The following is a 26,845-nucleotide window of genomic DNA, read 5'->3' on the forward strand; positions in this document are numbered from 1 at the left end:
TTAACTGAAAATTCCATACAGCACTGTAGCTTGAACAACAAAGGTTTTTGAACAAATGTCATCACACATGTTAAATGGCGTCATTGATGATGGCCATTTTGTCTTAAGAACTCACACAGGCATTACATGTATTAAGTTTTAATGAATTGCTTTGCCTATGCATTGAATGTTTTACAATAAAGAACACATTAATATTAAACAAAATCTTAAATGGTTTTATTGTAAAAATATCAATAAAATAACTAAAATGAACTGCATGAAGTTCAGTTAGATGACACATTATGGTTGTACATGCATGTCTTAAATTAAAGTTGATTTTAAAGCTATGCTCATTATTGTTATGTAATGAAGAATGTCTCTGCTCATTTCTTGGAAAAGCTATTTGTGTTTGAAATACAAGAGCATGTAAACATAGGTCTCAAACACAAAAGTATATCTGCATGTTTGTGAGTGAATGACCTTAAAGGTGATGTTATTATTGGTAATAACAATTTATAAGATATGGTAATATTAATGTTATTTAGTAGAGACTTAAGTTAAATGTAAGCATTCAATTTTTGTATGGAATAAATCAGTTATGAAGTATCAATATGAATAGCTACATTCATAAAGAATACAAATATACGCAGTGAAAAAAATTAATAATGCTTTTGTCATCTATAATTTTACTATTTGAGTCTCAAAGTTGAAATAACTGATATGAAAATTGTGAAGTTGTGTAGCCTATGTTTAGGACTTAAACTTAGCTGAATGAAAATTGAAGTTTGAGACACAAAAATGAGTTTGATTTTAGGTCTGATATTCTTTATCTGTATTGTCACGGGACTATAACTAATAACTTAGGAAAAAATGTAATTAGTGTGATCTGAAGCAGAAATATCACAATACGAAAGGTAGAGTCTCATAGGTGCAAGTATAGTACTTTCATATTGCAGAACATAAACTTAGCTTTCTATGCAATTTGGTGCTTTAACATGTGAAACTTTAATTCTTATGCAACTCACTATGAATAAAAGATTTCAGAAAATTTATGAAACATTGCAAATTCAAATCTGCACGCCACGTTTTTACAACATATTTTGGGGACAAAAGTTTATGCATTATGCATATTGTTTTATGGTATACACATTTATCTTTGCAGGTTTACTCCAGATTTTACAATGTCCAGAATCCAACGTACACTGACTATCTTCACAAGTCTGGGACAGGCCTTCAACTTTACTCTACAAGCCACGGTTCCACCCCACACACTGGCAAAGTGCGCCATGTCTTTGCCCAGGCCCAACTGGGAGCATGTGCTTTATTACTCTATCGTCTGCTTCATGGGATTTTTACTCTTCTGTATTCTTGTTGCGTCATATTTTGAAGCAGATAGGATTTTTATCGCAGATATACTCAAACGTAAAGTGAAAATGTGTGTTAATGGAATACCAACGTTTCAGAAGGATAAAATATTTGATCTCAAAGCGCTAGCTTCTAATTCTCACACTAATGGGGTAGTTATCACTCAAGCTCCTGCACAAAAGATGTCCCTCCCTGTAAACCTGCTTAACAAAGTGCCCCACGCTAATATGGACATCCCTAATGGCCACACAGAAATCAAGTCTCCACAAGATTCGCTATGGACTATGACATTAAGCATTTTAAAGGGCTTGTTCTCCCGAAAGCCAGCATTGAAGAAAAAGACCTTGAATAACAATACGGATAAGCACCCAGACTCGCAAAAATCTGCCGATACTTTACTGTCGTCATTGCAGAACTCAAGTACACTGTTGAAAGAGAAATCCAAGGTTCAAGAGATGATAATACCTGAAAAATCCTCTGCCACCCACTCCGTACATCATGCCCCACAGAAGTTAACGTTACGAAAAGTAAAGCAAGCAAAGCGTTCATATGCTGCCGATAGTACATCCACAGCGGACACCCAATCTGCTGTGCATTTTAACAGGAAGTTAAATGGCAAGACCAATGCCGCAGTTAAAGAGAAGAAAGTCACAGATACAGTGACCCCCATTGAAGATACAAACACGACTACGACTGTACTGGACTCTAGCAGTTCAGCCTCCATCGAAGATGTCAGATCAGTTGACAGTAGGTTTAACCTAGCATTTATTTTGTACATAATTTATTTAATACCATTAATTTGTTGTTGTTGTTTTTTTTGCCAGAGACCTGTAAAAGAACCCATTCCCAAATATCTGTTGTTTTTTTCCCCAAATTTTAAAGAACAATTAAAATGGAAGAAAATGTTTATTGGCAAATTAAAATTGAGCGATGTTTTAATGTGTAATTTTGTAATTTCAAAATCTGTTGATCATCACTGAATGATTACATTATATTTACTTGTGTAGTGGTTTATAAGAACAGCATAATGCGAAAATGGGTCTTGTGCAATATGGGCCCAGGATAGTCCCAAACCAGCCTGTGTATTGCGCAGTCTGGTCAAAAGTTACCCTTACAGCTAATAAAAACATTAAGCCTTTTGTGGCATTATAATGGACAGGATTGCTGTTGACTAGACTGCGCAGACTGGTCTGGAGCTACGCTGTCTGCATATGGCATAAGACCTATTTTCGCATGATGTGGCCTATATTTACTTGTATAGTGGTATATAAGAGCAGCGTCATGCAAAAATGGGTCTTGTGCCATACACAAGCATCATAGTTCAGGCCAGTCTCATACATGTATTTGCTTGTGTAGTGGAGTATATAATTGTGATGCACAATGTATCTAACGTCCTCCAGACAAGAAAAGAGGCAAAAAGAAGCTGCAGAGCAAACCTGAACATGACACATTAGGGAAGGAGCTATTCACTGCTCAGTTGGTTGATGACAAAGATGAGAGTTCATCAACCACCACAGAATCTTCCTCAGGAGACGTGGAAGACAAGGTGATTTATTGATTGTTTTTTCTTTGGAAAGTTTTAACTTTTCACCAGCATCTTTTATCCACTAAAGAAGTTTTTTCTTAATTACTTTATGATGATTTCCAAAGTTATGTAAATAAGTTTTTATGCCCCCCTTTAAGAAGAGGGGGTATATTGTTTTGCAAATGTCCGTCAGTAGGTAGGTCCGTCCACCAGATGGTTTCCGGATGATAACTCAAGAACGCTTATGCCTAGGATCATGAAACTTCATAGGTACATTGATCATGACTCGCAGATGACCCCTATTGATTTTCAGGTCACTAGGTCAAAGGTCAAGGTCACGGTCACTTGTACCAGTAAAATGGTTTCCGGATGATAACTCAAGAACGCTTACGCCTAGGATCATGAAACTTCATAGGTACATTGATCATGACTTGCAGATGACCCCTATTGATTTTCAGGTCACTAGGTCAAAGGTCAAGGTCACGGTGACTCGAACCAGTTAAATGCTTTCCAGATGATAAAGTTTGATCACTTTTGCAATATTGAAGATAGCAACTTCATATTTTTCATGCATGTGTATCTCATGGAGCTGCACATTTTGAGTATTGAAAAGTCATGATCAAGGTCATCCTTCAAGGTCAAAGGTCAAATATCACTGTATTTTTCTGTCCCAAAACTTAACCCTTTGTTAAAGTTTGGTCATAACTTTTTGAATATTGAAGATAGCAACTTGATATTGGCATGCATGTGTATCTCATGAAGCTGCACATTTTGAGTGGTGAAAGTTCAAAGTCATCCTTCAAGGTCAAAAGTAAAAAAATGCAATCCAAGGGAAGTAATAAGCTTTAAAAGGGAGATAATTTCTAAACCTGCGAAAATTTTATTTGATATATTAAAATTTTATTTCAAAGCGGCGCAATAGGGGGCATTGTGTTTCTGACAAACACATCTCTTGTTTCATTAAAGCAAATGTGTGCTTTCAAATGTTAGAAACACAACAAGGAATAAAATAAATCCCCAATTACAGTGAGCAATAATTCACACCTGTTAATTTATAATTTTCTCTCAATATTAATGCCGACAGACCTCAGCTCCAAGAAATGACAGCCCGGAAACGATTCCGCAGCCCCCAAAGACCCGCAGGAAGAATCGCACCCGCAACCTGGAGCCCCTCATTATACCACCACCTGACGATGACAGTGAGGAGTTTGAGTTGACCTCCAAGTCTCGAGCCTACAAGAAAATCAAGGGTCAATATGGGGGAGAAATACCAGCCAGTGGAAGGTAAGGAAATTGAGTTTAGACTTTTTAGTAAATGTCATAAAAAAGTTTTGTTTGAATTTAGTCTTATGAATATGAGAATGAATAAATGATAAATTTTTTTTGCTTAACCCACGACCAAGAGGAGCAGGAAATTATTGTAATGTTGGAAAAATGGTAGGGTATAAAATTAACAAATTTTGATCAAAATTACTGTCTGGTAATTAGTTGAATAAAAAAATAAACAATGGACGACAACTCAAAATGTAGTTTTGATAAAACTGTTGTGCAATTATGTCTTTCAAAGTGTAACAAAGTGCATGTTAGTTAATCATTTGGCTCAATTTGGTGTGCCAGAACAAATGAAAATCATCTAGAATACAGGTTGCTAGTATTTGTTGATATCTTGACTTGATATATCCTGGTGTTATACCTGCTGACAAATGTGGCTTATTAGTCCTATCAGTGACACTCTAGTTGTTTTTTTGGGTTTAACAGTGCCTCCCTTGACATTGACCTACCCTACAACATTGAGAAGACAATGAAAAAGAAGTTGCCACGTCCAATCAAGGAGGTTGGAAAAACGACCACCACCAAGGGTAAAGGTAGGCTTGAAGAAATTCTTATGACCTAATTTCTGTTGTGGCTAACTTTTATTTATATTTACAAATTGTGATGTGTTGTTTTGTTAAAAATGTGCACCTTGTACTGTCTTTTGTGTGTTTATATTTTGATTTTAAATGTTTTCAAATTCATAGTGGTTTTAGCTCACCTGAGCGCAAAGTGCTTGTGGTGAGATATTGTTGCTGGTGGCTCTCCGATGGCAGTATTTGTCACCTGATCGTCATTAACAATTTATTTTAAAGGACGTCTTGTCTAAAATGTCTGTGCACATCTTCTGTACACAGCAAAGGAGTAATCCTTGGGCGACCATCCTTTTCAGATGCTCAAATCAATCTGGTCTATTGCATGTGTAGATAACTGGAGCTTCAAGTAATTTGTAATTCCAAGGGACAGGAGTTGTTGTTTTTTGCAACATTGTATCATGGTCTCGTATTTAGTTTGTTCAAATAATGCACATGGGATCAAAACTAGCCACTCCCCCTGAGTCACGTGATTTATAAAGACTTATCCTGTAAATTACTTGTTACTTATTTTTCTCATATTTATATAGGGATTTTTATCCTGTAAATTACTTGTTACTTATTTTTCTCATATTTATATAGGGACATTTTAAAAATCATCTGTGATCTGAGGTTTGGTATTTGGCATGTAACACCTCGGTGGTCACATGATTAACATGACAGTTATATACATTTAGTGAATAACATCAAAAATCTTTTTCTATGAAACCTCAAGTCCAAGAGCTTTAATATTTGGTATTTAAACATCAGATAGAGATCCTTAACAAAGTTTGTTGAGACTATGCCCCTTGGTTCATATCTGCTCATCCCTCGAGAATAACATGATTAATATTGACTTATGTAGTAAACAACTTCTGTGAAAGCGCAATGCACAAAGGGTTAATATTTTTTAAAGCATCGTGTTGTGATCCCCAAGAAAGTGTATTCAAAATCAATTCTGTAGATATCAAGTATTTCCCTCCTTTATACAGACTAATATTTCAAATATCTGTATTTTTAGCTCACCTGAGCACAACATGCTCATGGTGAGCTTTTGGGATCGCCTTTTGTCAGTTGTCCGTCCGTCATCAACATTTTGAGGCCACATTTCTTGTCCGATATTCATGAAACTTGGTCAGAATATTTGTCCCAATGATACCTCGACTGAGTTCGAAACTGGGTCATGCTGGGTCAAAAACTAGGTCACTAGGTAAAAAAAAGAAAACCTTGTGAACACTCTAGAAGTCACATTTTATGCCCAATCTTCATGAAACTTTGTCAAAATGTTTGTCTTAATGATATGTTGGTTTAGTTCAAAAATGGTTACGGTCCGTTGAAAAACATGGCCGCCAGGGGGGGGGGGGGAGTCATTTTCCTTATATGGCTATAGAGAAACCATGTGAACACTCTAAAAGTCACAATTTTTTCCCAATCTTCATGAAACTTGGACAAAATATTGGTTTCAATGATATCTCGGAAGAGTTCGAAAATTGTCCAGATCGGTGAAAAAACATGGCCGCCAGGGGGCGGGGCAGTTTTCTCTATATGTATATAGTGAAAACATGTGAACACTAGAAGTCACATTTTTGGTCCAATCTTCATGAAATTTGTTCAGAACATTCTTTTCCTGGATACGACGGTAGAGTTCGAAAATGGTTCGGATCGGTAAAAAAACATGGCCCCCAGAAGGGGTCATTTTCCTTATAGTTATGTAGTAAAAAAGCTTGTGAACACTCTAGAAATCACATTTTTTGCCTAATCATCTTGAGATTTTTACTAAATATCGATTTTATAGATTTTTCGGACAAGTTCGATAATGGTCATGATTGGTGGAAAAACATGGCCGCCAGGGGGTGGGGCAGTTTTCTCTATATGTATATAGTGAAAACATGTGAACAGTCTAGAAGACACCTTTTTTGCCCAATCTTCATGAAATTTAGTCAGAACATTTGTTTCCTGGATACAACGGTTGAGTTTGAAAATGGTTCGGATAGGTAAAAAAACATGGCCACCAGGGGGTGGGGGTCTTTTTCCTTATATTTATATAGTAATAAAGCTTGTGAACACACTAGAAGTCACATTTTTAGCTAGTTCCTTCGATCTCAGGTGAGCGCCTAAGGGCCCATGGCCCTCTTGTTTTACATTACACAGGTAAGCGATCTAGGGCAATCTTGGCCATTTTATTTTTTTGGTCAGGCACGCTTCTCGTATCAACTGCTAAAAAAAGGATTTCATCAAACAAAACTTTTACTTAACCATAATTGTATAACAATTCTAACATGTGTTGTTAGTTTTAGGCTTTGAATGTTTGTATGAACATGTTACTTGTAGAAAACCAATCAGTGTGTGAAGTTTGCACGTTTTTTATTCAATATAACAGTCGCAAAACCCGTTTTTGTTATCTATTTGCAACTAACCAGTAATTTGTAGTAGAGAGCAGTTGGCGGTGCTTAACTGTAATATCTGTCACCTAGGTAACTATCACGACCTTGACATGTTGGATGAAATCTACCTGGATACGCATTTGTCCGAGAGTGATTCCCCAGCGCCGTCCTGGGATGAGCCCAACCTGGCTTCCCCGGCTGGTTAGCCCTTGTTCTGATAACCTCACCACCTCACTACGTATTTACTCTGCTTACCCCCATCAATTTCTCTCCCTTAGTTTTGCTTCTTCCACTAATTTTAAGTTTTTTACCAGCACAAAATATACTAATAAAGAGCCGTAGACAACAATTTTAGGTTTTTCTTTGGATATAATTAGTTTGTTTTTATGATGCCCCCCTTCGAAGAAGAGGGGGTATATTGTTTTGCACATGTCCATCGGTCAGTCCGTCGGTTGGTCTGTCCACGAGATGGTTTCCGGATGATAACTCAAGAACGCTTAGGCCTAGGATCATGAAACTTCATAGGTACATTGATCATGACTGGCAGATGACCCCTATTGAATTTCAGGTCACTAGGTCAAAGGTCACAGTGACTCAAAATAGTAAAATGGTTTCCCGATGATAACTCAAGATTGCTTAGGCCTAGGATCATGAAACTACATAGGAACATTGATCATGACTGACAGATGACCCCTATTGATTTTCAGGTCACTAGGTCAAAGGTGACTCAAAATAGTAAAATGCTTACGGATGATAACTCAAGAATTCTTTTGCCTAGGATCATGAAACTTCATAAGTACATTGATCATGACTGGCAGATGACCCCTATTAATTTTCAGGTCACTAGGACAAAGGTCAAGGTCACAGTGACTTGAAACAGTAAAATGGTTTCTTGATGATAACTCAATAACAATTAGGCCTAGGATCATGAAACTTCATAGGTACATTGATCAGGACTGGCAAATGACCCCTATTGATTTTCAGGTCTCTAGGTCAAAGGTCAAGGTCATAGTGACAAAAAACGTATTCACACAATGGTTGCCACTACAACTGACAGCCCATATGGGGGGCATGCATGTTTTACAAACAGCCCTTGTTCATGATTTATCTTTGTTGTTGTAAAAAATATGGGATTTTTTTATATTAATATTACATGATTGTGTATTTATTTAAGTCTTTTATTTCAAAATGTAATTAATGGAGTATACATGTATATGTTTGTTAATTATTCATGTGTAAGTATCGCTAATTTAGTGAAATATGCACAAAGGCCTTAATGTGTTTTCCTTTTTAAGCATATTAATCCTTCTCAAAAGAAAGATTCATTCGATTATGGCATTTGCTGTGCTAATTGCTTTCTTACTTAAGTAGTCTCACAGATATACTGGAAATAAGTCCTTAACTTTGTTCTGCAATGTTCAAAAGAGGTTACTTTGGGCTAGCGTTCATGGCAATAGTTTACATGTTTATTCTGTGCTTCTTACTTTAACCTCACAGCGAGTCACACCTGCCCAAAACCCCTCTTAATTGGTGCTTTGGATTATCTAGCTAGATAGCCATCACTCCTGCAAGATAGTTTGATTTTTACATAGATTGGGCACTGATGTAGTTCACCCTTCCATATTTCTGTATTCTTAACTTATAGATACCATGTTCAGCACCACCTTGCACTCTTAATGACGATTGATCTTGTGTGTGTTATAATTTACATGCTCTTGCGCACACGCATTACCTTAATGGTCTATGATAACATTGAAACAAGTAATTTTGATGAGTGAACAAAATAAACGTGAAAGGCTCAATGTCTAGGTTCAATAGTGGTGTAAATAAACCATAAAGGCAACTATAAACTCTAAAACTACTGTCTTCAGTTGGAATGAAGCAAAATCATCTCTATGATGAATGAAGCAAAATTGTCTGTAAAATGAATGAAACAAAATCTTCTGTAAAATACAGTACTGAAAATCATCTGTTTACTGGAAAAAAATATCATCTATAAAGTGAAAGAAATCAAAATCATCTGTTACATAAATTTAATAACATCATGTTCACAATTAATGACAGTAAATCCAATGTAAAATATTTTCCCATAAAACATAATTCCCGCCAATTCTATGTTGCAGACGACTTTGCTGAGCTCTCTATCCAGACCGACCAGTTTGCGCAACATCAGACGAAAAGTGCTGACTTGATTACCCGACCCGCTAACATCTCGCCAGACGGGCTGACCAGTTCCAGCCGGTCCTCGAGCTACTCCAGCATCGTGAGCAGCAGCAGTGCCGAGAGCAAGGCCAAGGGAGACAAACGCTTTGGGTCGGTGAGCGAAACGGGGCTCGTCGTCCCCATGACAACCAAGACTCCGCCCCTGGTGACCAGCAAGAGGAGTGCGTGGGGAACAGGGTCTAGCACCACACCATCCACTCCTGAGATACTGTAAGTACATTGGCAGTTATTAGGTTAAGTGTGAAATTATTGCTTCTCATTGCTGAACTCGAGCATTTATGGTTCACATTCAACCCTTCAGATTGTCCTTAAATTCTTTTGTAACCTTGCAGCTCATATTAGTTTCTATTATTTTGAAGTGTGATGCATGCATCAGTTTGAAGCAAAAAAAAAGAAGATTGCACACAAGAAAACAAATTCTCTATTGCCCTTAACAAAGCATTTCACCAATAATTTGATCTTAATGTTGAAAGAATCATATGTAGTAACATTCCCTTTGTATTACAAATTAACCTAACTTCTGAAACGGCATTTTCATTTATCACATTTTGTTTTTCATCTGCAGTGGCAGCGGTCTGTCCACTATTCAGGAGAACAGTCGTGCTGGTAACACACTGACCGACACACAGGCCGGGGCTTTGACAACATCAACCTCTGCTTTCTCCTTCGGACTTAATGGTACCTTAGCTCTTCAGATACAAGTTTGCATAAAAAGAATCGAGTGTAAAAAGAAAAAACAATTCCTTTTAAATGGGATCAAATTGTACTGCATTGATTCATTTAAATGTACTATATCAACCCTCATCTCAGTTGTTTATGTTACAATTTTAAAACTAAATCTTTTTCCAAAAACCTCTAAAATAAAGCTAGCATTTATGTATATTTTCTTCAATAAATGCTACTTAACCCTTTTCCACTCACAAGCAAAATTAAAATGGCTAAATGCAAAACACATAACACCAGAACAGCCTGTGAGTAACTGATATTTATGCTGTTTGCTGTTTATCAGTTTTTTATGTCCCTCACCCACTATAGTGGGGGACATATTGTTTTTGCCCTGTCTGTATGTTGGTCTGTTTGCTCCAACTTTAACATTTGCAATAACTTTTTTAATATTCAAGATAGCAACTAGATATTTGGTATGCATGTGTATCTCATGGAGCTGCACATTTTGAGTGGTGAAAGGAAAAGGTCAAGGTCATCCATCAAGGTCAGAGGTCAAATATATGTGGCCAAAATCGCTCATTTTATGAATACTTTTGCAATATCCAAGACGGCATCTTGATATTTGGCATGCATGTGTATCTCATGAAGCCGCACATTTTGAGTGGTGAAAGGTCAAGGTAAAAAAAAAAATCAAAGCAGCGCAGAAGGGGACAGTGTTTCTGACAAACACATGCCACACATTTTGAGTGGTGAAAGCTCAAGGTCAAGGTCATCCTTCAAGGTCAAAGGTCAACAAAAATATAAAATTTCAAAGCAGCGCAGAAGGGGACATAGTGTTTCTGACAAACACATTTCTGGTAAAGAGCTAGAAATGAAGCCTTTCAAACTTGAATCTTGTTAGAAGGGTCTTTCATTTAATTTGATTTTCTAAAGGACTAAAAAAGGGTCAAATGGGTATCTGAAGGGTAAAGGGTAAATACAAAGAAATTGTCCTTTTATTTCAGTTCCTAGCACGAGCAGCAAACAGGGCTTTGCCTTCAGCACGCTGACCAACAGTGGGGGCGGGGATGCCTACCTGCCAAGCCAAGGCCTGAGCCAAGGACTAGACCCACTTGGGGGCCAGCAAGACCTGACAATGATGCAGAAGCTGCAGCAGGACCGCCGACGGCGCCTCATGGAGTACCAGAACCGGTTGCGCCCGGGCGAGGACTGGCCAGGCTTTGACACCCCGCTCATGAGGAACACACATGAGAGCCTGTGGGACTCTGAGTACAGCACAGAGTACAACCCGATGGAGACAAACAACTCGTGGCCTACTGGAGCTGGCCTCGCAGCCACAACCAGCGTATGTACATCGTAAAGTTGTATTTAACATAATCTTGATCAGAGCCAATATTCACCCTCCTTCTAATGAAAATAATTATTTTTGTTAAAAGTTTAGATTGAGATTTCTCTGTGGATTGTAGTGTATCAAAGGATTACATTTGATCACTTGATTAACATTTACCATTAACAACATTTTAATGTTAAATATTCTCGCAAAAAAAAGCCAGCAATTTCAGGAGTTGGAGGATTTAAAAAAAAAAAAAATTCTTGAAGAACCTAGCGAAAACTGACCCAGTAGAACGATGGGAACAGGTCATTGTCCATACATGTTGAAAGATTTAAAAATAAAAATAAAGTGATGAATACTGACAACTTCCATTTGTTTGGCTCTGCTTATAATGCTATGTGTAATTTGACAGAGCATTGTCCTCATTTTCAATTACCATCTTGTGTTTACGAATGTTGCATTGACTATGTAGTGTTGTTATTTTTAATGATGCACACTTTTGTTATGTTTTTTTTATTTGTAAAAACGTCTTAGAAGAGTCTCAGCCACATTCAATTATATGCTAAAAACAACATTTGGGTTTAGTTTTAGTTAGTTTTAGAGTCTCATATAATCATCAATATTCAAAATTCACCCAAAATTCAATGTAACTGAGCCTCGTTTTTTGAAAACTGGGCTTTATGATTTTGCCCAAAGTGTCATCCCGGATATGCCTGTGCAGTCTGCACGGGCTTACCAGGGACGCCACTTTCTTTTTTTATGGAATTTGTATCCACTACCACATGTACACCTGTTTGCACCTCTTTGTCTCACTTGCAGCAGACGGGCATATGGAGCACGCTGACAAACAGCGCAAACAGCAGCTGGAACTCCCTTATGGGCATCTGGGGCGGGAGCGGCACCCCTGCAGTCTCCTCCATCACCAACTACTCTGGCTACACGGCGCCCAGCAGCACTGCCACCAGCCAGGAGCCGGCCACCGACGGGCTGTTTGACCCGTTCAATTCGCCGATCTGGAGCCCGTCTGCTGGTCTCTCCTCCAGCGGCTGGAGTAACTCCAGCAACATGCCTTCTCCATCCGGGCATAATAACCCCATGGGAAATGGGCTGTAAGGCTTTGGAAACACTGTGGAAATAGGACTGACAAATAATTGTGAAAAATATGAAGAGTTAATTATTAGTTATTATGCTTGTTGACTATGTAAACTGTAAGGAAAATCAGCTGGCCTTGTCTTGCCTGTCAGTCATTTACCATGATGTGTTTAATTTAATCAGGGTTTCTTTCCACAGAGATGCAGTATGTTAAATTCTAAAAATTTAAGAAGTGACAAGAATTCCTTTTGTTTTAGGCCTATCTTTACACGTTCTATATGCCCTTGAAGGAGGACATAATTGTAGTAGTCATCATGAAGTTTTTATTTCCCTGACAAGCATATTGTTTTGAGACTTATTTGACATCCTTTTACAAGCATTGTTTGAAGCAAAGGTTGGTTAAATATATCCGTGTTTGTAATTAATTATACTTTTCTACAGTTATCTTTAATCAAGTTTAGATTTGTTTTCCATTTAAGTTTTTAGTTGCAGGTTCAATTTATTTATATCTCAAATGAAATGAGACAATCTGGTATCTGACTGTTGTGGCAAGACATTTTAATATATAATATATAAAACAGTAGTTTAAACTTGTGTAAATGTTATGTATATTGAATGTTGCTTTTTAATCAAATGGTTTGTTTTAGTGTGTTTCTACTTTTGTATTTAATGACAACTTGTCACTTCTAGAAATACTAACTAAGTATTTCTGTTACGAGTTGCGACAATTGCATAATTTATATCCATTGTTCACTGTCATATTTACAAGTCTAATAAATTAAACTTAGTCTGAATTTGAATTTATGGTTAAACATAAAACTTTGTTTGAATCCTTTTTCTTTTTTGTAACCTTAAAACTTTGGGACAGAATTTGTAATAATAACAAGTGACACAGAATAGAATCCTAATATGGTTGACAGATGGTTATGGTATATAAATGCTTAAAAAATCAAAACAATTGTTCTTTGTGATTCATATTGCCTTATTTATTTTTGTCCTAAACATAGCCTTTACTTTACTTCATTTGTTCTTTTCGAACTTGTATTCTACAAAAACATTCATATCCTTGTATGGTCAGGTAATAAACACTTTTCATTTTATCCCTAAATTATTGTATGGTTGTATTGAATCTGATGGACATATATAATTTGGTGACAATTCATGCTTTTTTGTTTGTACTTATATATGTATGGTTAAAAAGGTCTGTTAAAAAGGCATGGTTTGTTTGTTTCCCCACTTTGTCATGGTTTGAATTGTTTTATAGTTTGTTTCACTTGAGATCCCAAAAGGTATTTCTTGTACACTACAAGCCAAATATTCTTAACAAATATATATACTAAAAAGCTGAGACAAAAGTGTATTTATTTATTGCAGTGATGCATTAATTTGTAAACCTAGAACATTTATATTGGCTTTTGAATAGAGACATGTATTAATGACTATTTAGTGATGGCTAAAATAAAAATACTTGATGTAACATGTGTACACGTTTTCTTGTGTGATATGTATTTCTTACATTTTTATCCTGTAGAAGTGCTTTGTATTTTACTGTTTGTTGATGCATATTTGATCTGTAGTTCTTAATATTATTGGCCAGCTGATTTTCTTGTGTTAACGAGCAAAATACGGCTATTGTATTTGAGAAAACAAATTTGAAGTGGATTTGAAACATTAACACAGCTAGGGTTCATGAACATTTAAAGAGACTTGTTCACAGATTTGTGCATGTTTTGAAGTTTGTAATGAAATGCTTTAAATTGATAAATGTTATCATGAGAACTAAAAGGTTTCAGTTTAAAACAAGATATGAAGAATGACATTAAATAAAGAAACAAAAAAGTTCACTCACCATGTCTCTAACCACTGTATATTAAAAGGCTAGCGCCTTGACCACTCAGCCATCTATGCTGCTAAAGAGCTTTGCATACTTGATACTTTACAAAAGCAATCCAAGTAATTTTACAAAATATAATGAAAATGACAGAATGCTCCAAATTAACGCTTTATAATTTAATCAATTTTTTAAGATGATTATTCATAAAGAAATTGTATTTTCAGTGTGATTGTATGGCATTGGTGTTATTTTGCTCCCTGATGTACATGGTTCCTTTAGTTTTGAATCTGACAAAAAGTTGGAAAATTGTCATTTTGACAAACTGTGAACAAGTCCCTTTAATATTGATTTTTTTTGTATGGCCATGGGTGAGTCTTGTTTTAACAAGCATAATCAAAATCATAAACTGTTTTACTTTCAGATAGTAACGAAAACAAGCTTTTTAAAATCTCATTTATGAAATAAAATGTCAATTTTTATAGATCTCAGCAGGAAGTGTTGATGTGTCTAGTCCCTTTTTATTCCACGATGGTTTCCTGTCATTGACATGTGACAATATTCATGGAGTACTAGTTTCCAAAGAATGATTATTGTATCTTTTAGCCACATGTTCTGTGTATGGGTATCTTTCATCTTTTTGCTGATTATGCCTGATTTGGGGTGGATATTATATTGGGAATAGGGATATAAATGAATAAGGAAATATGTGGTTGGAAATACTTTAACGTTTGCATGGAGATTGAAACCATATGATAATATGATGTAACAATATAAATGGTTTTTATTGATACAGAAAATGTGAAAAAAAGGTTTCTCCCAATGGGGTTATGGTATTTAGAGTTGCGAAATACCATTAAGGGACTAATTATACCCAATTAAGTACAAATAGTGTGGTTAGAGTAGCTTACTGGCAGTCGGAAGATAAGGAGTAAGTTATTCACCACATATAATCCTGGATGTGACAAACAAGCCAAGAATTTGATGATTTCTACAAGCTGCTTTTAATTTCATGTATAATGCTTGAAGATTTATCAGGTTTGATGTGAAGATAAATCAGTCTTGATGTGAAGATTAATCAGTCATGGCACGAAGATTAATCAGTCTTGATGTAGAATCACACAATTTTGATGGTAAAGCATAAAACAGTTACATCTGCACGAGATACAATGGTTTTGTGCGTTATTTTCAATATACTGGCTTTCCTGACTTGTAACCGTTAAACAATGGTTGGTGTTTTGTGCATAGCCATGTTACCAGAGCTCTAATGTAGGACATGTCCTGCTAAACAACTCTGCTGACTGCCTATTGGGTGGACCTAGCCTTTGCTTGCCTTTAGGCAGTTGACACAGTCATTTACTCAGAGTGATATCTTGAGAAATTCCTAAGTGGATACAGTGACGTGAAATAAAGATAAATTGAAGTTACATTCATTAATTAAGAGTGAACTTGACAATAAATTGATTGATTTTATGATTAGCTGTGATTTTTTTATCTTTTTTAATGGAATTTACAGGCAGTTATTTGTTGGTTTAATTTTTGTTTCATTGGTTAATTTTACAAAGACAGTCTTCTAGTCTGATATCAACAAAATATGGTTTTTTTTTGTATTTATTAAAATCTTTTCTTATTTTTGGCAACAACAATTTTCTAATTTTCTGAAAATGTTACTTTGGAGTTTTCTGTTTATTTATTTTGACTTCTTTGTTCTAACAAGTAAGTTTCTTGGCAAAGTTATGCACACTAATGTATCAATTATTATTATGTTTGCGTTCATGTAAAGCAATACATTTTAGTACTATGCCTAGTAATTGGTAATACACCTGTGTTATCTTTGAGTTCTTTTGAATATAAACGTGTTTGTGTTGATTAATATTCATGTATACACCTATATGTGTATATATGTGTGTGTATTGGTCTAAAATTACTTCCTGTTATATGCTGTACTGAGTTATTTTAACACATTTGTATGTATTACACTCTGTAATCATATGTACAATGTTAACAAAGGGCGGATAATCCTGTTGTGGTAAAGCACTGTACAGAGATTACTTTCTGCTGCATACTCAAAACTCACCTAAAGGATTGGCTTAAAACAATGTGTCTTGTAGGACCTACAAGCCATTGAAAGTGAATAAATCAATTTCTGCAATATTTTATGGTTGTTGTGGTTTTTGTCCTTTCTTAGTGAGGCTTCAATCGCAAACCTGGGATTGCCACACCTGCAATCTACAAACAGAGTTAGCTGGCAGAACCGTATACTTTGTGAAAACAAGGAAATAACAGTAATCCAACTGACCAATCTATATGTTTTTAGTAGTCTTAACTTATTATACTAACAAGAAAAATTCGAACTTAGAACCTGGTGAAGCAAAACCTAATGCGCTTCTAACTTCTTCCTTCAGGCTTTTGTATATAACAGCAAAATATAAAAGCTATATGTGTCTTGTTCTGTGAAAATTTGGCAAAATGCATGTGCGTAAAGTGTCGTCCCAAATTAGCCTGTGCAGTCCGCTTTCCGCTTTAATGGTATTTTACGTTTAAAGGAAGTCCCTTTTTACCAAAAATCTAGAAAAAGCGGAAAGTGTCGTCCCTGATTAGCCTGTGCTAACTGCACAGGCTAATCTTCCCTGATTAGCCTGTGATTAGCCTGTGCTGACTGCACAGGCTAATCTGGGACAACACTACGCACATGCACTATGCCCAGTTTTATCAGAACAAGACACATATTAGTGTTCAACTTGTTTTCAAATTATTGTGGAAAATCATTACGAAAGCTTCATTATTTTACAATACAAATGATGATTATCCATTCATGAAAAAATTCTTTGACAGGAGTTTTATTTAATTTGTTAACTGTGAACAAGACGCAATGAATATTAGTGACAGCGAGTATTAGATATTTTTGAAGTGACACGTACATGTATATTCTCAAACAGTTGATGAAAAATGCTATAAAGCAACACCATCTACTTATTGACTTCAGCATTACTTTTCCATTTGCTGTAGCCTTAATCATGAATGCAATGCTGTATAATTATAATATTAGAGCAGAAATCAATTATGACATGTGCAGTACTTGTTGCAGTAAACTACATTTTCAAGCAAACAATAAAGGGTATTCATAAATACTGGTACATTAAGAAATTGATATAGTTCAGTGTAAGTTATTTATTTAATACATGATGACACATTTAGGTAATAAATTAAGCATAAGTGATTTGTGTACAATACACTATTACCATTTGATATTTTTCAGCTTCAGTCCTTATAGTAAATAAATCATAATACATTGGTTGGTGAACTTCAGCAAATGTCATTAATTTAATTAAAAAACAAATAGATGTACTTCAGCATAAGTAAGTAAACATCCCCCCTGCCATTGCCATTCTGCTTAAGCTCAAGTCATATTTATGTAAATCAGAATTAAGTCATGAATGTAATAAAATACATTGTAGATCTACTTGTAACATTTCAATATCAGCATAAGTCATTAATACAAGACGTTATATAACATTTTATAACTATCATAAGGATTTGAAGTATTAGAAATTGTACATCATCACACATTAATGTATTTCAGCATGTCATAAAATTAATGTAATACATTCTAATGCATTGAAATCTTTCAGAATAAGTCATGGATATAATACAAAGCATCATAATACATTGAGGCTATTCAGAGTAAGTAATTAATTTAAAACATTTAATCATAACAGATTTATATATGTGAGTGTAAATCACTAACAAAACGTTATACCACATGATGTATTTCATCATGGGTCAGTAAAGTATTGATCGCCAAATTTGAAGAAGCTAAGACAGTCCTACTGGGCCTACATAGACAACTACATAGTAACTCCAGAAGAATCAGACACCGGAAACCGCTCTACCAGCAAACGACTTTGGACATTTATCAAACATAAGAAAAAAGACAAATCCTCTATCACAGGACTTCGTGAAAAGGGCCAACTCTACTCCGAAGCAAAACAAAAAGCCAACATCCTCAACAAGCAGTTCCAATCAGTATTCACCAACATATCCGCTAAAGAATTCAAGATCAACAAATACATGACCAGCATGAAATCTCCACCTGCTCCTGAAATCACTATATCCACCGTCGGAATAGAAAAAAACTTCTCAACTCACTCAACCCCTTCAAAGCTGTAGGCCCAGACAACATCAACCCACGAGTCTTGAAAGAACTAGCAAAAGAAATATTATCTTTCCTTGCGAGCATATTCCAACTCTATACACACCAGCACCATCCCAGACGATTGGCGAAAGGCAAACGTAACTCCAGTTTACAAAAAAGAAAGCAAAAATGACACAGCTAACTACAGGCCAATATCTCTAACTAGCATCTGCTGCAAACTCCTTGAAAATATCGTTACCAGCAACATCATGAAAAATGCAGAAGCAAACAACTTACTCTACCCACTACAACACGGTTTTCGAAAGGGCAGATCTTGCGAGACCCAGCTCCTTGAGTTCACCGACGGCGTGACCCAAAACATGGAGAATGGCCACCAAACCGATATCCTCGTAATGGACTTGTCGAAAGCCTTCGATAAGGTACACCACGGCCTCCTCCTTCACAAGCTCGAACACTACGGCATACAAGGAAAGACCTTAGCATGGATCCAAGCATTCCTCACAAACAGAACACAGAAAGTCGTGCTAGATGGAGAATGCTCAGACACAGTTTAAGTCGACTCTGGGGTCCCCCAGGGATCTGTCCTCGGCCCCTCCTTGTTCCTCTACTACATAAATGACATCCCAGACGGCCTAAAATATACGGTTCGACTTTTCGCAGATGACACCATTAAATACCTCACCATATCAGGAGACGCAGACTGCATAAATTACAAGAAGACCTAAACAAATTAGCGTCGTGGGAAAATAAAGGGAAAATGAAATTTTACCCTGAAAAATGTCAAGTCATTTCAATAACCCGCAAGCGCAAAACCATCACCCATCAATATAAACTCCATAACCACATTTTAGAACACGTCTAATCAACAAAATACCTTGGATGTACACTGAATTAAAAGCTATATTGGGGCAGCACATTAATAACATCAGCAGTAAAGCCAGCAGAAACCTAAGCTTCAACCGAAGAAACCTGAACATTGCGTCCACAGCCATCAAGGAACAAGCATATATGTCACTCGTCCGCCCATCATTGGAATAGGCCTGCACCATCTGGATCCCATGCGAAAGGGAGACTTGGATAGACTGGAAATGATCAAACGCAGAGGAGCTAGATACTTCAAAAACAGATAACATATCGCTCAAGCGTTGCAGATATGCTAAAAGACCCTCAGTGGAAATCCCTCCAAGATCGACGAAAAGAAGCACGACTAACAATGTTTTATAAAATTGTTAACAACCGAGTACACATACCAACTGAAAATCGACTCCAGCCAAATCTAAACAAGTCGGAACCAACAAATAATATATTTTACTTCCACATCCCATACTGCAGAACCCTATATCGCCAACAATTCCGATAACCATCAGGGAATGGAACAACCTTCCACCGGACATCATGTCAGCTGGCTCAGGTGAAACCTTCAGATTTCAACTAGCCAAACACTTTATCTAACTTCCCCTTCGTCTTTTATCTCACACTGTATATACTTCACACTTTTACTCTCACTTTTTCTTTTAACTCTTATGCGCACCATGGCAATAATCTTCAGTCAGTTGAAGGTGGCCATTACATGGAAGTGGATGGAAGAAGAAGACATATACTTGTGGACTCCTCAATAACACGTTTGGATGGTATCCTACATTCTCAATACCGGTAAGTTATATTTGTGCACGTGTTTAATGAGAATAAATGACAACATACCAGTAAGATAGTGGAATACTCGTGTATCTGTTTCGCCTGATTCTTGAATACAAACTGATATATTAGTCATATCAGTATTTTAAAATATTCATGCCTTAAGGTCAAAGTAAGGTTAATAATAGTGAGCTATATTACACCAAAATGATTTACGTGCAATAATGTGCGATAAGTTGTATCTAATTAATGCTAAAAATGTCGTTGATATCATTCAGTATAAGTCATACATGTAGTTACCCGGTAAGCGTGATTTTTTTTATTGGAGAACACTAACCTCACCGCTACAAAACTTTAAAAGAAATTGGTGCACTGCAGCCTGGTTGAGTGCTGTAGTAGAACTTTTCTTACTGTTGCATTGATGCAAAGACCTATAGATTGTTATCTATAGGTCTTTGATTGGTGCGAACAGTATTAAAGTTATGCTGGCCCTTTTCACTATTGTAATTTGCCAAAAAACTTCAACCAAATTAAATCTGATAAATATATAAATAAATAAGACATTAACCAATTATTTTTTGCGTTTCAAGAACAATTAAGACTTATGCTACGTTCACAGCAAATTATTTTTCTCTATACGCGATTGTGTTGCCGGGCAGTAGCGGTCACGGCCACAAGCTATCCGGCCGATACCGAAGTCCTACAACAACAACTACGCAACTTCCTCTTTTATCCTCCATATTTACTTGCAGGTTTGTTATTAAAACGTATGAACAAAAATCAGCGTTAATCCTGCATTTCGTCGTAAAAAATGCGCAATTTAGTATGTAATTAAACGGAGGAACATCGGTTGTTTGTTTATAAATCATGATTTTGAGCGCGTCATTCACGTCTAATGGTAAAACTGGTCTAAGAAAACCGTATTATTTACAACTTTCATCTTATGAAATGTTTTCATCAGTTATTCAGTAACATTTATTAAAGTATAAAACTTGACAATATAATTTAATAATAGTGTTAAAGAGACGAGCAAAGATTCTTTAAAACTAGACCAAGGAGTTGAGATTATATGATAACAATTTGACATCATTTTTGGGATCCGATCGTCGCAAATATGCACTGGCATGTCGATAGGAACTTCAGCGAACAAGCTTTTGAGTTTTGGCAAGACAGTAGACATGTTCGCTGAAGCTATGGACCTTGTTTTTTGTAGGTCTCTGCTAAAGCTAACACTGTATCAAAAACAGTGGTGTCATGTGATGTATAAATAAAATGTACGTTATTTAGGACATCCATCATACGAAACAGATGCTAATAATATTTCCCATTTTGATGTCATTGTGTGCCGTGATTTGCAAATTGAAATAATTAAATGCATCTAATAATACCGGAATATGTCTAAACAAAAAAATCATGATGTTAAATTAGTCTGCAGGGTTTTCCAAAGGCCATTTAACGATCCCTCGCCGGGGCGCTTGCATTTCGAAATCAGAGTCCCCGGGGCGCTTGAAATTTTCCGATCAGTGTATTTTTCAGTAAAAGAAAGTGGAGATTGTAAAAAAAAATCAAGGTTTATCTATCAGTGTATCAATATTCCCTGTTTTAAAATAGCACTCGGTACCTTCTTTCACAAGTAATCGCCATAATCACCACATGGGGTAATGGATAATCCACTGATTAGACGCACGTATCGATTATTCTAGCCACATTACAGTCATTTAAATGCTGACAAGGATATATCAAGTAACTTTCCAGTTGTCAAACTGTGCTGTTCATCGTCCAATAGGTTACGCGAATGCTTATGATGGCGGGGTTAACTATCGACCATTATTTTTGATAGACTTTGGGCACGAAAGAGTTAATCGCAGCTTGATTACCACTTCCGTTATATAAAACCAATAACTAGTACAGTACTTTAAAGACAGTTTTGGGCATCATCACACCTTTTTACTGTAAACAAGTGTTACCTATGAGTCTGACTCGTAATTAATACGAGAAATTAATTGCATGTATATTCCATCATGTCCATTTATAGAACTGATTCACCTCATTTTTCTGACATTTATTCGACATGTTATGCGCTTTAACAAATTTTCGTTGAATTAATTATGCACACTTTTAAATGTTTCGTCCAATAATCGATACTTAGAAGACTGATGATGGCAACCGGCCGTAATCCTCGTGGACAACGTGAATTTCATGCATAATTCCGTCAAAACATTTATTCGACTCGTAAAGTGTTTAAACAAATTATCGTTTAATTCATAACGCAACTGCTAATATTTGTTGAAATCTAAAATGGTAATAATTGAATGTGTAATCCGAAACCCATTCCCGTAAGTCGATGTTAACGCGTTTTTAATCCGAAACATACTTCCAAATGTAAATGTTACCGCAACGTTAAAATATTCTTGCTTCAAATTAGCAGTGCAAATTTATTTTGTGTCAATTCTTTTGCTCAATTAAAATGAGCGCGAAAATTATGCAGCATGTACAACGGTGCGTCATTTCAGGGACCTACACAAACATATAGGTCCCTGGTCATTTGCATAGAAAGCGTGCGTATATTGAGCGTTTTAACAAGCACATAACACGCCAGGGCATTGACGCATGTTCAGAGGCAATATTTCATCAAATCTATAAATAGCCACTTAAAATTTATTTGATACTGTAGGGAAAATGGCAAGTTTTGTGTTAAAGAAATAATTTAGAGCTTTTATCGTAAATATTTACCAGAAAGTGATTTATATAAATGGGATTATCGGGTAATAAATAGAAACTTGAAAAATGGTAAGTATACAGTAATATAGTTGGGTTGAAACGGATGTATTGGGGAATTGTTCGAGTCGGGATTTTACTATCTGTGCGGGAAAGTTTTAAAACAAACAATATAAAAATTATATATATTTTTAAATGACTGGGGGATTTTCTTGAAGAGTCATAGCGCACCAAATGACGTCTTTTGACGCTGTTTTTCTTTGAGTTATAACGCACCACAGACTGTGAATTGACACGTTAAATAATAAAAAAAATCAACGTCGGGAGGGGACACCCCTCCCCAACCACCCCTATCAGCCCCAGGGCACCTGACAAAAATCATGTGGAAAGCACTGGTCTGCTGTTGTGAAAGTGTGGTAAATACACGTTTGAAAGTGTTAGTGAAAGTTTCAAGCACTGAATATCCATTGTCACAAAATAAACTTTTATTAGCAAGTGGCGCGGCCACATTAATTTTCACGTTAAGGCACAGTTTTTTCTGCGCTAAAACCGTCTATGAAAGGCCAGCTTATTGAACGATCATTATGTATTATGATAAACAATGTAGCTATTAAGTTGTTTTTTCCAGCATACAATGGCTCCTCGTAAGGGAGGCAAGGAAGGTGGGAAGCAGAAACCCAAGAACGCCATCAACGAGGTGATCACCAAGGAATGCACCATTAACCTTCACAAACGTATCTTCGGCAGGTAAGATATGCAACTCTCGCTTTCAATGTGTTGTAGTTAATTATACTTTTATTTAAATTTATTTAAATGAAGTAATAGAACGTTGTTTTTTTATCTTCAATATAGACTTATTTTACAACTTCTTATCAAGGAACAGTGCACTGAAACTGAATTACATGTAGTTATATTTAGCATTATTTAGAGCATTGGAGAAGCAGTTTTGATACTTGCTGAAAAGTTCCTCTTTTAACAAAATTTGCATTTTCACCGCTGATTTATGGTACAGTAAATAGAAATGGAGTTTCTACATAGGTTTTGGCATTTTATCAGAAACGAGTATTAATCTAGACATGAAAGTACCGGTAAAATATTGTGGGCTCCACTATGTGAAAGTCATTAAACAATTGCTTTGATAGTTAGGCTGTCCAAACTACCAGTATCAATTTTAAAATATAGTGGCAGCAACTTTTTGAGCCAGTGAAACCACAAACAGTTGGAAGGTTTGACAAAGTAAGTTTTGTTTTGAAGAGATCACTTATGATAGCGGTCTTGCAGTTATTCAGGTGTTCAGTTTTTCTTTAATTCATTTCAGGAGTTTCAAAAAAAGGGCACCGCGTGCAATCAAGGAAATTCGCCATTTTGCCGAAAAGATGATGGGAACTCCAGATGTGCGTGTGGATTCTCGTCTTAACAAACACATCTGGTCCAAAGGAGTCAGGTAGGGTAGTAGCACTCATGCATGTTTTGTATTAAAATATCTTAAAATATTTGATGTGTGTATGTTAATGGTTTTTATGTGTGTATGTTCAATGTGTATCCCTTTGGCTGAGGGATATATACTTGGCGTTGTGTGTCTGTCACAAAACTTTTATGGTTAGATCTCAGAAACTCTATTAGATATCAACATGAAACTTCATGGGTGTATAGATATAATCAATGAGGAGAAGTGCCATGCACATGAACCATAACCTTCACTTTCTTAAATAAGAGTTGTTGCCCTTTGTTTTTTGTATGCAACTTTTCAGGCTATATGTCAGACACCATACAAGACTTAAACACGAAACTTCATAAGCATATTGATATCAATAAGTAGAAGTGCCATGTACAAGAACCATAACCCTACACTTTCTAAAATAAGAGTTATTGCCCTTTGTAGTTTTTGTATTGTTTAACTTTCTAGGGCTATATCTCAATTTGCTACAAGATTTCAAAATGTACTGCATGGGTGTATAGATATCAATGAGGAGCATTTCAATCAATAACAAAAAAAACTACACTTAAACATTCTTAGGACCACCGTATACCATATATCAAGCAACTTGATAAACAAACTTTATTCGGCAGGGGATATCAATTCAACGAATTTGCTGGTTACTTTATCAATTATGGTCAAAGGCGGACATTTAGACAAAATTTATATTAAATGTAAATAGTATTATAAATAAATTGTTATATACAACAAAAATAAAAACAATTTTACTCTAGATTGCAACCTTTTTTCCCCAGCTCGGTTGCAGAATGAATGATAAATTTTGTCTGTCAATCACATAAGAACATTTGCATAGGATAGTAGGGATTTTTCAACAGACAGTGTGTATGTCTTTGATACAAATGTCTTTGTGTATATTTATACAGAACAAATGGGAAAATGCCATTTCTTCACAAAACTCTTATCAATGTACTAGTACTGTTTCTTCAAAACTGCCATTCTAGTTTATCATTCATATTTTTTGACAAAATTAGAGCCTGTATAGCCATTTAAAGTCTTAAACGGACATCCTTTGAGTAATAATTCAGAAAACTGTTACTTTGTTGGTCAGTTTCTGTTAAAGGATCTGATTGATCCCCTTCCAAAAGGAATAAATAATGCAACTTGGCCTCTGACTCTACGACTGGAAGTGATGATTAAGAAAAAGGACCTAGTTTAGACAATATTTCAATACTACGAATCTTTTGACCTGTTTCAGGAGTGTTCCCTACCGAGTGCGAGTGCGTCTGGCCAGGAAGCGTAACGAAGATGAGGACTCCGTTCACAGGCTGTACACCTTAGTCACATACGTTCCATGTACATCTTTCAAAGGTACATGGGTTCATAGTGTATTAGCAATGTGTCTTACACTGGTCGCATACGTGCCTTGCACATTTTTCTAAGCTTTGTGTTGCCATTGGAAAATCTGCTGCAGAAATCCAATGTTTTCTAGATTAGAACGTCATACATTTCCACTTAGTGTGCCGGTGTATTCAATTATTGGTTGAAAATTGCATAAAGAATCGGCATTTGTTCTCAGTGAGGTAAATTTATTATCAGGCTTATTTCTGGCGCCACACTTGAAATTAGATACTGGTTTGCTGGATAATTTTTAATTATTTTAAATAATATTATTCTTTAGATCTTATATGTATTGACTTTGTTAACTTGCTCTGACTATTAAATTACAGTTTTGTTAGAATGTTTAGTAGGATTTGAGGTCGCATTATAATTGTTGTTTTTTCTCATTTCAGGAACACACACCCTCAATGTGGACAATGAATAATGTGTACAGCTAATTTAATAAAACAAGAAAAACTAAATATTTTGTCATCTTTCTAAAATGATGCAAACTGAAGTAAAATGAGGTCTTTATGAACATGTAAGAAAAAAGTTGCTTGCAGAAAATCACATTTGAAGCAATAAGCAAAGAAGTATTTTTATTATGCCCCCGTAGGGTGGCATATAGCAGTTGAACTGTCTGTCCGTCCAAAAACTTTAATATTGGCCATAACTTTTGCAATATTGAAGATAGCAACTTGATATTTGGCATGAATGTGTATCTGATGGACCTGCACATTTTGAGTGGTGAAAGGTCAAGGTCATCCTTCAAGGCCAAAGGAAAAAAAAAGTCCAAGGGAAGTAACAAGCTTTAAAGGGAGATAATTTATATTTATCATTTGGCACGTACAAATCATTTTTACAAGGGAAGTAATATTTTTTAAAGGGATATTATCAAAAACAATTTTTTTAAATCTAGGCGGCGCAGTAGGGGGCATTGTGTTTCTGACAAACACATCACTTGTTTATTTATCTTTTAATTAAATATGGAACTCTTAAGATAAACTTATAAAGTTAATGTCTTGTAAGTGATATGTATTTCAATACCCAAAAACATAAGAACTACCGAGTTGTTTATTGGGAGATATTTTTATGTCCCCACTGGTAGCCATGAAGCATTGCAAGTGTCCATATGTTGTAAGCTGCAGATTATGCTGAAGTTAATTATGATGGTGAAGATATGGCGATCAGGGTTCCGAATGCCATTCGTAATTGTCGCCAAATGCGAAAGTCTTTGAAA

The 26,845-nt window shown here is 35.9% G+C and overlaps 2 protein-coding genes and 1 long non-coding RNA gene across 4 annotated transcripts in view; 2 read left to right on the forward strand and 1 right to left on the reverse strand.

Annotated features, from left to right (window-relative positions):
• Positions 1–16,435, forward strand: part of LOC127878915 (transmembrane protein 131-like) — an 88,912-nt gene extending 72,477 nt beyond the window's left edge. The window contains 9 exon segments of the mRNA XM_052425464.1: positions 1,142–2,091; positions 2,745–2,890; positions 3,954–4,153; positions 4,628–4,734; positions 7,227–7,337; positions 9,260–9,569; positions 9,925–10,037; positions 11,030–11,370; positions 12,178–16,435. Of these exon segments, the coding sequence (XP_052281424.1) occupies positions 1,142–2,091; positions 2,745–2,890; positions 3,954–4,153; positions 4,628–4,734; positions 7,227–7,337; positions 9,260–9,569; positions 9,925–10,037; positions 11,030–11,370; positions 12,178–12,471 (2,572 nt within the window). The 3' untranslated portion in view covers positions 12,472–16,435.
• LOC127878939 (uncharacterized) lies at positions 9,155–20,494 on the reverse strand. The gene is made up of 2 exons (XR_008048857.1): positions 20,373–20,494; positions 9,155–9,567 (listed from the first exon to the last, which is right to left on the reverse strand). It is a non-coding gene; the product is annotated as an uncharacterized LOC127878939 (long non-coding RNA).
• Positions 20,495–20,701: 207 nt separating this feature from the next.
• On the forward strand, positions 20,702–26,087 carry LOC127879395 (60S ribosomal protein L31-like). Of its 2 annotated transcripts, none has more exons than XM_052426178.1 (5): positions 20,702–20,824; positions 23,419–23,537; positions 24,109–24,234; positions 25,484–25,596; positions 26,019–26,087. In XM_052426178.1, exons 2-5 carry the CDS (start codon positions 23,425–23,427, stop codon positions 26,048–26,050), a joined length of 384 nt encoding a protein of 127 aa, XP_052282138.1. In that variant the 5' UTR covers positions 20,702–20,824; positions 23,419–23,424; the 3' UTR covers positions 26,051–26,087. The 2 variants fall into 2 exon arrangements, with proteins under 2 accessions (XP_052282138.1, XP_052282136.1); XM_052426176.1 differs by lacking the exon at positions 20,702–20,824 and adding an exon at positions 20,869–20,895.
• Positions 26,088–26,845: the final 758 nt, after the last annotated feature.

The sequence above is a fragment of the Dreissena polymorpha genome, chromosome 4, assembly GCF_020536995.1.
Source record: "Dreissena polymorpha isolate Duluth1 chromosome 4, UMN_Dpol_1.0, whole genome shotgun sequence".
Classification (NCBI taxonomy): Eukaryota; Metazoa; Mollusca; class Bivalvia; order Myida; family Dreissenidae; genus Dreissena; species Dreissena polymorpha.